Below are 13,247 nucleotides of genomic sequence, written 5' to 3'. Positions count from 1 at the left end.
CCAGAGGTTTTCAATTTGGTACAGACAAAGATGCTCATCATTTTTAAGTGCTCTTTTATTTTTTTATTGTTTCCACCTGGTCTGTCTTGTATATATACCCCTCTGTTTCCTCTGTCCCTTACCGAGTATTGAATCTAGTTAGCTGCTCCTTTTCTGCTGAATTTTCCATGTACGTCCCTGCTTGCCTGACTACGCTCTGGTATGTCGGTTACATTTGTTGTCATACTGTTATTGATCCTGCCTTTCCCTTATTACTCCTGTAAGCCTAGCCCCTTTATTAACAAATTGTGTGCATTGGTAGTAACTTGCAATAAGTCTTACTTTTGGAGAAATATTGGTTTCACTCACAGAAGTGGACCTACTGGTGTGTTTTTGATCATTTTCCTGCTGCAGAACCCAAACATTCTCCTTCAGAACTTTTTGGTAGACAGCGGGATTCATAGTTCCATGTATCCATGGGCGTGGTAGTGGGGGGAAAAGTGGACCTGACCACCCAGGGCCCAAGTAGAGAGAGGGGCCCATGAAAATTTTTGCTCACGTTCCTTGTGTACTGGCACGGTTAGGGGCCCACTGTCACTGAGAGTGTACAGGGCCCCGAATTTGCTGCTACGCCCCTGCATGTATCACAGCAAGTCTTCCAGGTCCTGAAGCAGCAAAACAGCCCCAGACCACCACACTACCACCACCATGTTTTACTGTAGGTTACGGTAAGATGTTCACATATAATGTTCTGTCCGTTTGCCTGACCGAATGCCAAGTTACCAGCCTATCTTATCTCTTTTTTTGTTTATTTGTGGTCTTAATCCTACTAAAGATAATCATAAGAGATAAATAGAGAATGCCTGGCTATAATAGAGGGTTTTTTTCAGGCTCCACGTCTGAGGTGGTTGTACACACTATGCTCAGATAGCCTGAGGGTCAGACTAGTGTTGTTGTCCAATAGGAGACAGGATAATGAGCATTTCCGGTGGAAGTGTTGATTTTCATACACTAAAGTGCGCTGTTACAAATCAATTAAGATATTGACTGACTGACCTTTGAACAAATGTTCAGTTTCCTTCTTTTATTGGGTTAAAAGTCAGGTGACTGACTCTCAGATTCTCCATCATTATACTGTGAAGCACCATCCTGTAGGGTTTGTAGCATTTAGCTTATGCTAAGCAGGAAGTAACGCTCTACCTAGCCAACATGTTCATGTGAAGGTTAGATAGATGGAACTTGGGCTCTAAGTGTATTTATATATTTATATATTTTTATATATGTACTTGTTTTGTTTTTGGGTCCAAATTAAGCTTCCCAAATGAGCATCATCATTAAACTCCATTACAACATCATATTAGTTCCATCTAGACCCCAGTGTAAAGTAAACAACCCAGAAAGGGCCAATTTTTAACCCCTCCTGTACCCATTCCTTTTGGTCGACCCATACAGCATTTTCTCTTTTTATATCATATATATAATACTGAGCAGACCCACCATGTACTGTTATAGGAGATCTATCGTTTAACCCTTTCAGACCTGAATTATGTTCCAGTGATGGAAAAAAAAATGCTGTTTCTGTCTGTAATGCATTCACGTTTATTTAGTAAATAAGTTATTAAAAATAATAATGAATAAATAAATTAATAAAACATTGTATTATTCTATTATATTATTTCACAAATCATCCCTATGCAGTAAAACTAAATACATGATAGAAAAAAAATATATATATATTTATTTTGCCTTATTAGCTGTGATGATGCTGCCATGTTTTATTTTCAGTGTGAAGATTACATTTTTTCTAAAGCAACGGGCAGGGTTAACATGCTGTTTGATTGTCCGATAAATGTCTATTCTGATGGACAACAGGTCCCGACCTGCATTAAGTGCAAGAATACACAAGAAAGAAGAAAACACACAATGTGCATTTCAATGGATGCAGGGTTAAAAAGGGTTAAAGCCTAGACTCCAGAAGGCCTCTTAATCTGGTCAAAGAATTTTGACAGACTTTTTTATGTTTTAGTTTAGCTTAAATTTTAGTAGATTTTACTCCCTGGCACCATTTTATTTGCATAATGGCCGGTGTGAGCCCTTTGCTGATGTTTTATATCTCTGTATTTGATTGTAGGCTATACCAAAACTAATCATAAAATAAAGATAACCTTTATATAGTGTTATACAGTGATGATATGCATTTATGCAATGTAATACAATACAATTAAATTAAATTATTGTGTGTGTGTGGCACCATAAAACATAGGCTCCCACTAGTACTTCACCTACTTCATGTACATTATATGTCCAAAACTGCGGTGTTTCTAACATCTTCTTTGTCTTTTAGTTGATTGCAAACAGTATGATAGTATAAATTGCATACATATTCCATATTTTCTCTGCTCAACTTCATTTCATTTTTAATATACATTCATTCCTGCATTTTAGGCCAGTAACACGTTCCAAAAAAGTTGCCATTGGGCAACAAAAGGATACAAAAATAAGTGCTACTAATAAAAATCACTGGTTCGAATCCCAGTCATGCAGCTTGCCATCAGCAGCCGGAGCCCTAAGAGAGCACACTTGGCCTTCACTCCTAGGGTGATGTGGATCAGCACAAGGCTGCGTCTGTGAGCTGATGTATCAGAACCGAGTCACTGCGCTTTCCTCTGAGCGTTAGTGCTGTGATGCTACTCGACAATGCTGCAACAGCAGCAGTTCAAAAAGAGGTGGTGATTGGCTTTACATGTATCAGAGGAGGCATATGTTAGTCTTCACCCTTCTGTGTTAAGGCATCACTAGCGATGGGGCATATACAGCTGGCTAGAAGCTGAATGGGTGGAACAATTGGCCAGATAAATTGGAAGAAAAATTGGACATAAAAAGAGCATTTTTTTTCAGAAGCAAAGATGGTCAGAGCATCACCTATCTGCAATTGCAAAACTTTGGATATCCCACGATCTACTGTACATAATCCAATAATGGTATATAATAATATAGAAAAAGAAGATTTTAGGAATCACTGTCTGGTCACTTATCTTGAAAAAAAAAAAACGTTCCATACTTCATGAAACTTCCATATATTTGGAAAAAATTACACACACATTTGCAAACTTGAATATTTATTAAAAACAAACTTTTTACACTCTCTTCCCACTCACTGGTGTCTTTTTAGGAATATTGCAAATTGAAGTATACAGCAAAATATTTACATTTACATTAATTAGATTTGAAATCTTCAAAAAGTGAATGGAATTGCTTAGTATACATTTATATACCGGACAGCTCGTGATTTAAACAATGGGTAAATCAGTCCAAACGATGGATGCAACAATGTCAAACATTTTTTTGCACCACAAAGAGTGGCAACAACATGGTATCTAGAAAAAAAAAACAAATCAAACATATATTTTATGTACTGTATTTGCCTTGGCATTTCTGAATATTTTACCGTTGTTTACCTCAGTTTTGCTTTAAATGTTTGTCTTTTTTGTTTTTCCGTACAGCTGAGCGACATTACAGATTACAGAAGGTCAGCAAACGCAGGTGTGCAGTGGTGAGTGAAATACAGCACAGATCATTCTTTTCTTAGGATTTTTTTTGTCTGTAATGTGAGCGAAGTAAACATTCAGTGACCTCAGACATCACAATGCCTGTTGCATTTTACAGAGAATAAAAAAACGATGAAGTCTGATGCTGCCTATGCAGCCGTGCTATTGGTTCTAATACGGACGCAGCAAAGTGGCCTACAAATCAGAGCAGCGTTCAGTAGTCTGGTCCTGAGACGAGCATGGCAGCATTTGGCGATAAGGTCAGAGCTTTACATTTACGCCAAGTTTTTAAAAAATTGCTTTAGTAGGAATACACGCTTCTTTTACATCATCTACACAAGCAGCAGACCTTCCTTACTGATAAAAATAAAACACAAGCATGGCCAAGTTAAATCAAGCTGGTTAAAGGAAAGATCATTTTTGTATTAACCCATAAGAGCCCAGACCCAGTTCTGGAGATTATTACAAAATTAAAAATGGAATCAGTTACATTATTTAAGCAGCTCATTAAATTTTTTTGTCTCATTTTGATAATCCAGAATGTTTATAAATGTTTTGAAATGTTCCAAAAGGTTAGCCTGTAACGTTACGGAACGTTTGAAATAATTATAATTTGCATCAAATAGTTATTAGAATGATTCTCACATAAAGTTTCCAGCTAGATAATAATAATAATATAGATAATAATGCTAACATTATGGAAATGTTAAAAGTAACATTCCTAAAACTAAAAATGTAATCACTGCCACATGCAAGTGACGTTGTATCAAAGTTACGAGAACATTTAAAAATGTTAAACTAAAAACGTTTTAAGAACATCCAGAAAATGTGACAGATTGAACATTCTGATAATGTTTAAGAAACGTTTAACATAATAATGATTTGCATTAAATTGTTATTCAAATGTTTCTCACGTAACATTCCCACACAGGAAATTTGCCATTGTTAAATCAACACTGCTAGTGTTAAATTAACACTGAGAGTGTAAAGTTTAACACTAATAAGTGTTGATTTAACACTAACAGTGTTGATTTAACACTGCCAAATTTCCTGTGCAGCTAAATGAATATAACATTATGGAAATGTTAAAAGTAACATTAAAACATTGCCACGTGCAAGTTACAGTGTAGCAAAGTTACTAGAACATAAAAAAAAGTTAAATAAAAAACTTTTTTAAATAAATAAGAACATCCATGACTTGACAGATCAAACGTTTTAAGAATGTTAACTGTAGGGTTCAGAAAATGTTCCACTAACCAGATATACTCTTAGCTGGGAAAGAAGTTAAAATCCTGATGAAACAACAATAATTTTTGTATTTGTATTTTAACATTTTGTTCGATAAATCTAATTAAAAGGTAAAAACATTGTAAACACTGTAAAACATTTAATTAAAGCATGTAAATTGTACAAATTGTTGGACCAGACCTGTAGAAACACTGCTGGGGAGGCATTTTGTAGAGGGTCTGTCACACACTCGTCACCATGGGCTCTTATGGGTTAATGAAATGGTTAAGATGTAAATAAAGTCATTGAGAGTGGATTTGGTGTGAAATGCTCTTATCTGGAGAAATGTAGCGGATCAGATTTGCTCAGTGCTGCTGAATGGAACCATTCTCTCTCTGCAGCTTTAAAGAGTACATTCAGCCTCTCAGCACATCTCAAAAGTACCCGTTAGGGGGTACGTTGCCATGGGCAACCAGTGGGAGCATCTACATTTGGAAGGTTTCTGCCCAGCGCTGTGAAATAGACTGTAAAAATCGTTACAATTCCTTTATCAAATGAAGTAAATGAATGATTTGAATGATTATTGTTGGAGAAATGCATAATTAATAAAAAAAACAATAAATACAGTATGTCTGTGAAAGACATGCCATGGGACATGGCAAAAGTTATGGGACATGAGAACCAGTTCTTGTTCTTTAATTTTTGCCATGTCAGTGCATAATGTGATTAAATCACATTAAATTAAAAACCTTCCTTTTTTATTTGTCTCTTCTTTTTTTTTTTAGCTTTTTTAACTTAAACCCAACATTAACATTGTACTTCGACTCAATAAGACAAATTCCAAGTTCCATATTTTCAATTTCACACCAATTCCGCAAATGACTGTTTACACTTTAGTGGTTAAAATGTTGAGTTATGCAGTATTTCCATTTAAAGGGCCACTAAACCCCATGATTTTTATTTATTTTTATATATTTTTTTTAACTCCACCCTAAGCTCAAATTTGAAAAAATGCTAAACAAATGGGGTTAGTTTTAGAGTGATGTATGGGTTTAGAGGGCAGGAGGGAGACAGCTGATTGGCTGAGCTGCAGCAGCAGCAGCAGTGTGCCTCTAATAGCGGTGAGACCCAGATGGTTGGACGTCAGCAGGAGGGTGGTATTATTGATTGATTGATTGATTGATTGATCTGCAAAGTACAAAGTACATGGACACATCATCCTTGCCTATAGCACAGTTGAACCTGAGAGGGTGCTACCGAAGCGGAAAAGATTGCAAAAGAAATCAATGTTTTTTTTGTTTAAGTTTAAGAGAGGTTTACAAAATTGTAAGCATTAATTGAAAGGAACACATTACAGCTATTAATGGAAACAAATATGGTTTAGGATTTAGTGGCTCTTTAAGCTGGTAGAACAGCACAAACAATGGTGTTTGTTTTTTTTCTCTTCAGTTTGATGGATTAGCTAGCTGGTCTACCAGCATGACCAGTCTAACAACAGCCTCGTCTTACTGGATATCTCACAATCACCTTGACCACCTTAACTCATTAACAATGGAGCAGATCTTCATCACACGATCTTACAAGATCTGCTGAGAACATCTGACATCAATGCAGTCAGCCTCTGAGGTGAGTTAACCACACCTGCTTTCCTTTCTGGCTCAGTTTCTAGAGGGATTTGTAAGATTAGAGCACTAATGTAGGAGTTTATGTAGTTTTTAACAGAAACTGAAAGCTAGTACCCGCATGCATCTGAATAAGACAGTTAAACGTTATAAAACAGCAATAACACTATCAAAAAGCAGGACACTGATACACTGATTTGGATTAGCCAGCAATCCTGACTCATCTTTTCTGTATTTTGCAGTGTTTCAGTTTTAGCCTTTATAGAAAGTACAATCTGGTGGTGAGAAAACACACAGACACATGTTTGCACTACACTGAATGTGGTTTCCATGTTCAGCTAAAGCTAAAGTAAGGTGTTCTCCACTTCTCGTTGCTGTTAGGCACGATGGTTAACAGTTGGCATCCTGGTTTGATTACACCGTTCGGTAGGTCTCGCATAGCATTCAATAAATTAAATTACAACAGAGAGAAACAGGGACATTCCCACTCTATTCCAACAGCATCCCCTCCATTCACAACCTTCCAGTCCACCAGAGCTGAGTAATGACCTCTGCTGTCCGCTGACCCGCGTAAACGCCTTACAATGTGGAATATTGAACACTGAGACACTAATGAGCATCAGTCAAATCCTGCAGCACACTCTGCCCTGGGCCAAATGAGCTTTTGCATGAGTCTGTGATGTGGGTTCTGATTTTCATACACGGCTGCTTCTCTAAAGGCTGGAGCTCCTCCTATTGGTCACTGTGAGATATAACACCTGGGGTAGGTAGGTCCCCCAGTCATTTATTCAGTCAGTGTTACAGTCAGTAACAGGGAACAGTCGTGTATAAAAGCAGCAGAGAGCACGAGCGTCACCAGTGAAGGTACAGCAAAGAAGTGCAACGGCAGCTGAAACACAGCTGTTCAGTGTCTAAAGGCTAGAACACGTCCAGAACCAACAAACACCATCTACTTCCTGACAACACAAAAAAAATAGATTCTAGATTCTACATTCTAGAAGTGTGTTAATGAGGGGGAAAATCTAGATCAAAGTGAATGAGAGAGAATGTTTTAGAAAAGCGTAAATGGGGGGTGGGGGAGGGCATTCTAGAACAGTTTGAATATGAGAGAACATTCTAGAACATTCAGAATTGGAAGAACACTGTTGGACACTGAGGAATGGGCAACCGTTTACAACACTAAATGAAAACTGAATTTGGGGAAGAATCCTAGATTTCTCTAGAAAAGTGTGCATGGGGGGAATCCTAGAACTGTGTCAATGGGGAGATTCTAGAATAATGTGCATGGGGAAAATATTCTACAACAGTGTGAATAAAGAGAATATTCTAGAGCAGCATGATCTGGGCATTCTACAACACTGTGAACAAGAAGGATATTCAAGAACTGTGTAAATGACGAGAACGTTGGGCACCAGTCTGAAGTGGGACATTCTAGAAAAGTGCATGGGGAGAATATTCTAGAAAAATGTGAATGGGGGACCTTTAACTGAAAAACAAATTTGGGGAAGGGAGGGTTCTAGAATATTGTACAGTACAGTGTGCATTAGAAGAATATTTCTAGAACTGTGTAAGTGGGAAGAATATTCTAGAACAGTGTGAACAGGGAGAATATTCTAGAACAGTGTGAATGGGGCGAATACTCTAGAACAGCGTGAATGCAGAAAGTATTCTAGAACAGTGTGAATGTAGATAGTATTCAAGAACAGTGTGAATGGGGTGACACTGAGGATGGTAGCAACAGTTTAGAACACTTACTGAAAACTGAATTTGGGGAAGCGTTCTAGAATACTCCAGAACATCATGGAATGGAGATCATTCTAGAACAGTGTGGATAGGGAGAATATTCTAGAATAGTGTGAATTAGAAGAATACTCTAGAACAGTGTGAATTAGGAGAATGATCTAGAACAGTGTGAATTAGTAAAATACTCTAGAACAGTGTGAATTAGCAGAATACTCTAGAATAGTGTGAATGGAGATAATATTCTGCTAGCATGTACTGGACTGTTATGAATGAGGGACAGACAGTATTCTAGAACATTCTGATTTAGGAAGAACATTCTAGAACAGTGTGAATAGGGAGAACCATGGAACATTGTAGAATAATTCTTGAACAGTCAGGATGGTGGGATGCTCCATAATCTAAAAAAAAAAGCATATAAATCTACACAAAAGAGAAGTTTGTTGTTTGATGGTTGGTGTTTGTTGGTGCTGGTCAGAGAGCTGTGGTTTTATAACAGCATGGACTGTGGAAAACATTCAAATTTAAATTTTAAATTTATTTTTAATTTAAAATTCGTTCATGGTGGAAGGATACATGCAGGATGCTGTAAGGCAAATAGTCCCTGAATTTACATTGATTTTACCATCATAATCATACCACAGAAAACTCAGCAGACTCGAGTAGCATCCCTGCTGAATTTGTAAATGAACAGAAAAGGTCAGTTTTTATGTTTGTTTTTTTTTATAAATGATATTTCCACCATCTCTACCAATCAATCAAAGTCCACAGTCCACTCCTGACAGAACTCTCAGGTCACTGCTGGGTTATTAAAAGTCAGGAGCTCATTACAGACAGTTCTGAGAAAAGCTTCTCCAGGTTCTTCTACAGATCTGGTAACACTGATATAAACACAGGCGCTGTTTTCTCTACACACAGCTGAAGATCTGACCTTGTGCTCCACACTGTTCTGTTTCCCACCACAACAGCTGGGTGAGAGAACTGGTTTGGCTTCAGAAAAGAGAGTGTTTTGGATTTAGTGCACTCTTAATATGTGTATAAAGGTGCTACAATAGGTCTGTTAGTGAAGGACATTTTTTGTTTAATAAAAAATAACATTTTGTAAAACTATTTTTTCAGTGAGTAAAAAAAACCTTCACTTTTAATGGAAGTCAATGTATGAAGATTTCATTCCAAGTCATTTTGGAATATTTCTGTTGGTCCATTCATTTACAAACACAAAGTAAAGAAACACTGCAAGAATCACATTATGTTAAGTAAAAAAAGACAAAAATTCAAAAATGGAATTTCAAAGTTTTTCACACTCACCTCTCCTTTACAAAAATGTTTATTCTATAGCATCAAACAAATCTTAGGCTATGTTCACACAGCAGGTAAAAGTGGCCCAAATCTGTTCCAATTTAATCTGATTTTCTTCTTCATATGCGACACTGATCTGTACTGCAGTGTGAACAACAAAATGGAACCTGAATCTGTCATTTTTTAAAGTTTAGTGAATATATTACGAGATTTATCCTGTGCTGTATGTACCAACACCCCGTTTGCCGGGTACAATACAATGATCGGCTCGAACAGTATGAGCCTACACACCGGATGCTGAGTATGATATGGGAATCGACCAGATCTGCACGTGCTAATGTGCTGGTTGCTGAATATTATAAGGGAATAAGATAAAGCAGCTTATATCAACACCCGGTTACTGAGTATAATATTGTAATCATTCTAGATCGCATGAAGAATCGACTCAAGCTCTGGCAAAGTACTTCAGCTGAGCTCGGGTCGATTCTTCATGCTATCCAGGATATCTGGCACTGCAACTCACATAACACTATGTAATGAGTAATGTCAGAAGTCACATGACTTTTACATAAATGTTGTTCAGATGGATGTTGCATATTGGTCACATTAAAAAGTTAAAAACAACCTAAAAACCTATTTTGGTGAGAAAACTTTTCGCAAAAATTACGCAACTTTAACTGCAGTGTAAATGCATTTGCCTTTGTAGCACCTTTATTTTTTTTTTAAGTGTGGCACATCTTCAACTTCAACATCAACATCATCCAGCCCAGGGAAGAATACAATGCTTAATAAGATTTGGTTGAGTATTTTCTTTAGAGGAGATATTTTTTTTTACTTATTTCTTAATTGCTACTCAAATCTGTATGACAAAATATTAAGCATATGAATAATTCATCAGATAGCATCTCTATTTTGTCTAAACATAGTCATCTTGATTGTAATTTGCATAGAAATCTCTGTTGTTGTTTTTTTTTTGTACAAAGCATTATTGAAAAGATCCTGACTCATTAAAAGGGTGCTGAAGCTGAAAGCCTGATTTGGAGACTCTATAGGAAAACCCTGAAGCGAAACACTGATTTGATAAGAATAAAGATAATCGAGAGATTCAACGAAACAAAGTGACGTTAGTACAACAAACAAACAAAATCCAAACTCAAGCGTACAGTACATGGTTTAAAAGGAAATGTGCTACCTTATTAAGGTCTTCAGGTTTAAGATCTTCTCCAACATCTAACTCCAAACTGCTGTCCACCTCACACAGGCTGTGACCCAGATGGATCCTACGTTCCCTGTTTAGTTTTAGCGCACTGTTTAGCGCACTGTTTAGTGCACTGTTGAGTAAGTCAGATATTTTTCTCTTAATTTGTGTATCACAAAGTGGAATCTGAGTGTGATTTTAATTTTTGGGCACTACGTTCTCCCATAATGCATTGGTATTTTAATATGAACAGTGGTGTCACTACTCATTTTGAACTGGATTTAAATCCTGATTTAGTATGTGTATGTGTAACAAAGGTACGTCATTTCCGGTGTTACGCCCTCGCTATGTTTTCCTGTGTTTTCCCCGTTTCCTAGTGTGTTTCTCTTGTACTTTTCCATTACGTGTGTGTAATTTGTAGCTCCGCCCCTCGTTACCTGTCTCCCCAGGTGTTCATTGTTTCATGTTTAGTATAAATAGTACCTGTTAGTCTACGTTTGCTGTCGGTCTTTGCACCTTCCTATGTTGTCTGTCTCGTCACGTCTTAGCTTAGTTTTGCCACGTATCGTATTTGCTCTTCTCCACGTTTCTAGTTCTTTGTTTAGTTTGTATTATTTGTTTATATCTCTTGTTTGTTTATATTCTTTGTTTTGTATATATTTATGTATTTATCCTTTGTATATATTCCCTAGCCCTGTTTTGTTATTATCTGTTTAGTTTAGCCACTTATCTGTTTAGCTTAGCTCTTTGTTTGTTTTCCCTGTTTGTTTATGTATATATATTTATTCGTGATTCCCCTGTTTGTTTATTTGTTTATTTATTTATTAAAGTATTGTTCTTACCCGCTTATAAATCCGCCTCCCGTCTCATCCCCGCGTGACATCCGGTATATCATTTTGTTTTATTTTCACTTTTAATTTGAATGTTAATATTGTAATGACTGATATTTTTTTACTTTTACTATTTTATACTATTCCTTTTGACTTAATTTGGATTTAAATTGTAATTGAATGAATAAAAATATTACTCTAATTAGAATTCTGTCTTTTCCAGTTTCTTTACATTTGGAGTGCAGATTATTTGTTTAAGTCGTAACACATTTTTTGACATACTTCATTCAAATAAGTGATGGTTAAGTTATAATAAATGTGTGCAACAATTATTTATAATTTATACATTTATAATGTTTTTCCATGTGCTTTCTAAATTGGACAGCATCCATAAAACAGTAAAGGACACAACACACATTTTGGCATAAATGTAGCTCAAATCTGTTTTTCGGTTCAAATTAGTTCGTGACAAATTTAGCTCTTTATATGAGCTGAATGTAGCCCAGAATAAATTGTAAGTCTATTGCTATAGTAGTAGTTTATTGTTAAGCTGCAGAGTGTGGAACTGACTGAAGTTATGCTTTTATAACCAAGTCTTAAAAAAATCAGAAGCCACTGGATGCTATAGATTTTACATATTTGCCCATAAAGACAATTAACAGTAGGTATAGGTTGCTCAGCAACATATTGGCCACATGCTTCTCTAATTCAGAGTTCAGTTAGTGTGTGTGTGTGTTTTAGTGTGTGTATGGCGCACGTTGATAACCAGGAAGTGTCTGAATACATTTGTGTTCCAGATTTAAACTTCCTTAATAAACTAAACAGTAGTTCATCACTAAAGAGGGAGTAGACATCCATTTAGGTCACAGCCATAATTTGGTATCTGGAATTGTTGATTAAAAAAAGGAAAAAACTTCATGGATTGTATGTGATAGTAATGTAAAAACTGTGTGTTCTGTCCATATCAGTTCCTTCTCCCCTGAAGCTTCAGTGATTAGTGAGGAGAGCGCTGGGTGTTCAGATCGGAGCTGCTGGGAGACGAAAAAGCTCAAGTCTGTGTTGTCTATGCAAAATTAGGCAAAACACGCTCCTCTCAGTGTGCCGCTCCATACAGCTGGTGGTGATGCAGTCTTTCTGTATGTGTGTGTGTGTGTGTGTGTGTGTGTGTGTGTGTGTGTGTGTGTGTGTGTGTGTAAATGTGTGTGTAAATGTGTAAAGTGTTAGACCAGTGTGCCTGGGCTGGGTCTATCATTGCTCATGTCTTTCAGAGTCAGGTCCTGCATTTTGGAGGGAAAGCTGTCCTGATATGGAGAGAGATCCACTGACCTGCAGAGAAACAAAGAAAGCAGTTTAAATCGATTATTATAAAACCTTTATTAAAAAAGTGGGTATCTACTTTTTTCAAATTGTCATACTGTAACAAAACAGCACAGCAAAAGTTTAAAGCGCTGAGACTATGATCAGGAGATCACTGGTTCAAATCCCAGTGATTCAGCTTGCTGTCAGCTGCCGGAGCCCTGAGAGAGAGAGCACAATTGGCCTTGCTCTCTCTGGGTGGGTACAGTAGATGGCGCTCTTTCCCCTCATCACTCCTAGGGTGATATTAATCAGCACAGGGCTGCGTCTGTGAGCTGATGTATCAAAACCGAGTCACTGCGCAGTAAACTTTGCATAAATATTAAGGCTCTTGTTTGTATTGTAATAATATCCCAACCATTTAATAACATGATTTAATTGACATGTCTATTTAACCTGGTCAAAAATAATAAATAGAGCAAATAATAAAATCCATGCATAAAAAGCA

General features: G+C 36.8%; 1 protein-coding gene across 2 annotated transcripts in view; it reads right to left on the bottom strand.

Moving 5' to 3' along the window:
- Positions 1-3,081: 3,081 nt before the first annotated feature.
- Positions 3,082-13,247, bottom strand: part of ccdc120a (coiled-coil domain containing 120a) — an 84,874-nt gene continuing 74,708 nt past the window's right edge. For both annotated transcript variants that reach the window (XM_007245825.4, XM_022670891.2), the window contains exon 11: positions 3,082-12,769. In XM_007245825.4, coding sequence (XP_007245887.2) covers positions 12,664-12,769 — 106 coding nt within the window. In that variant the 3' untranslated portion in view covers positions 3,082-12,663. The remainder of the gene's footprint in view (positions 12,770-13,247) is intronic.

This window comes from Astyanax mexicanus, chromosome 12 (genome assembly GCF_023375975.1).
Source record: "Astyanax mexicanus isolate ESR-SI-001 chromosome 12, AstMex3_surface, whole genome shotgun sequence".
NCBI lineage: Eukaryota > Metazoa > Chordata > Actinopteri > Characiformes > Acestrorhamphidae > Astyanax > Astyanax mexicanus.
This window is presented reverse-complemented; position numbering and strand designations above follow the sequence as displayed.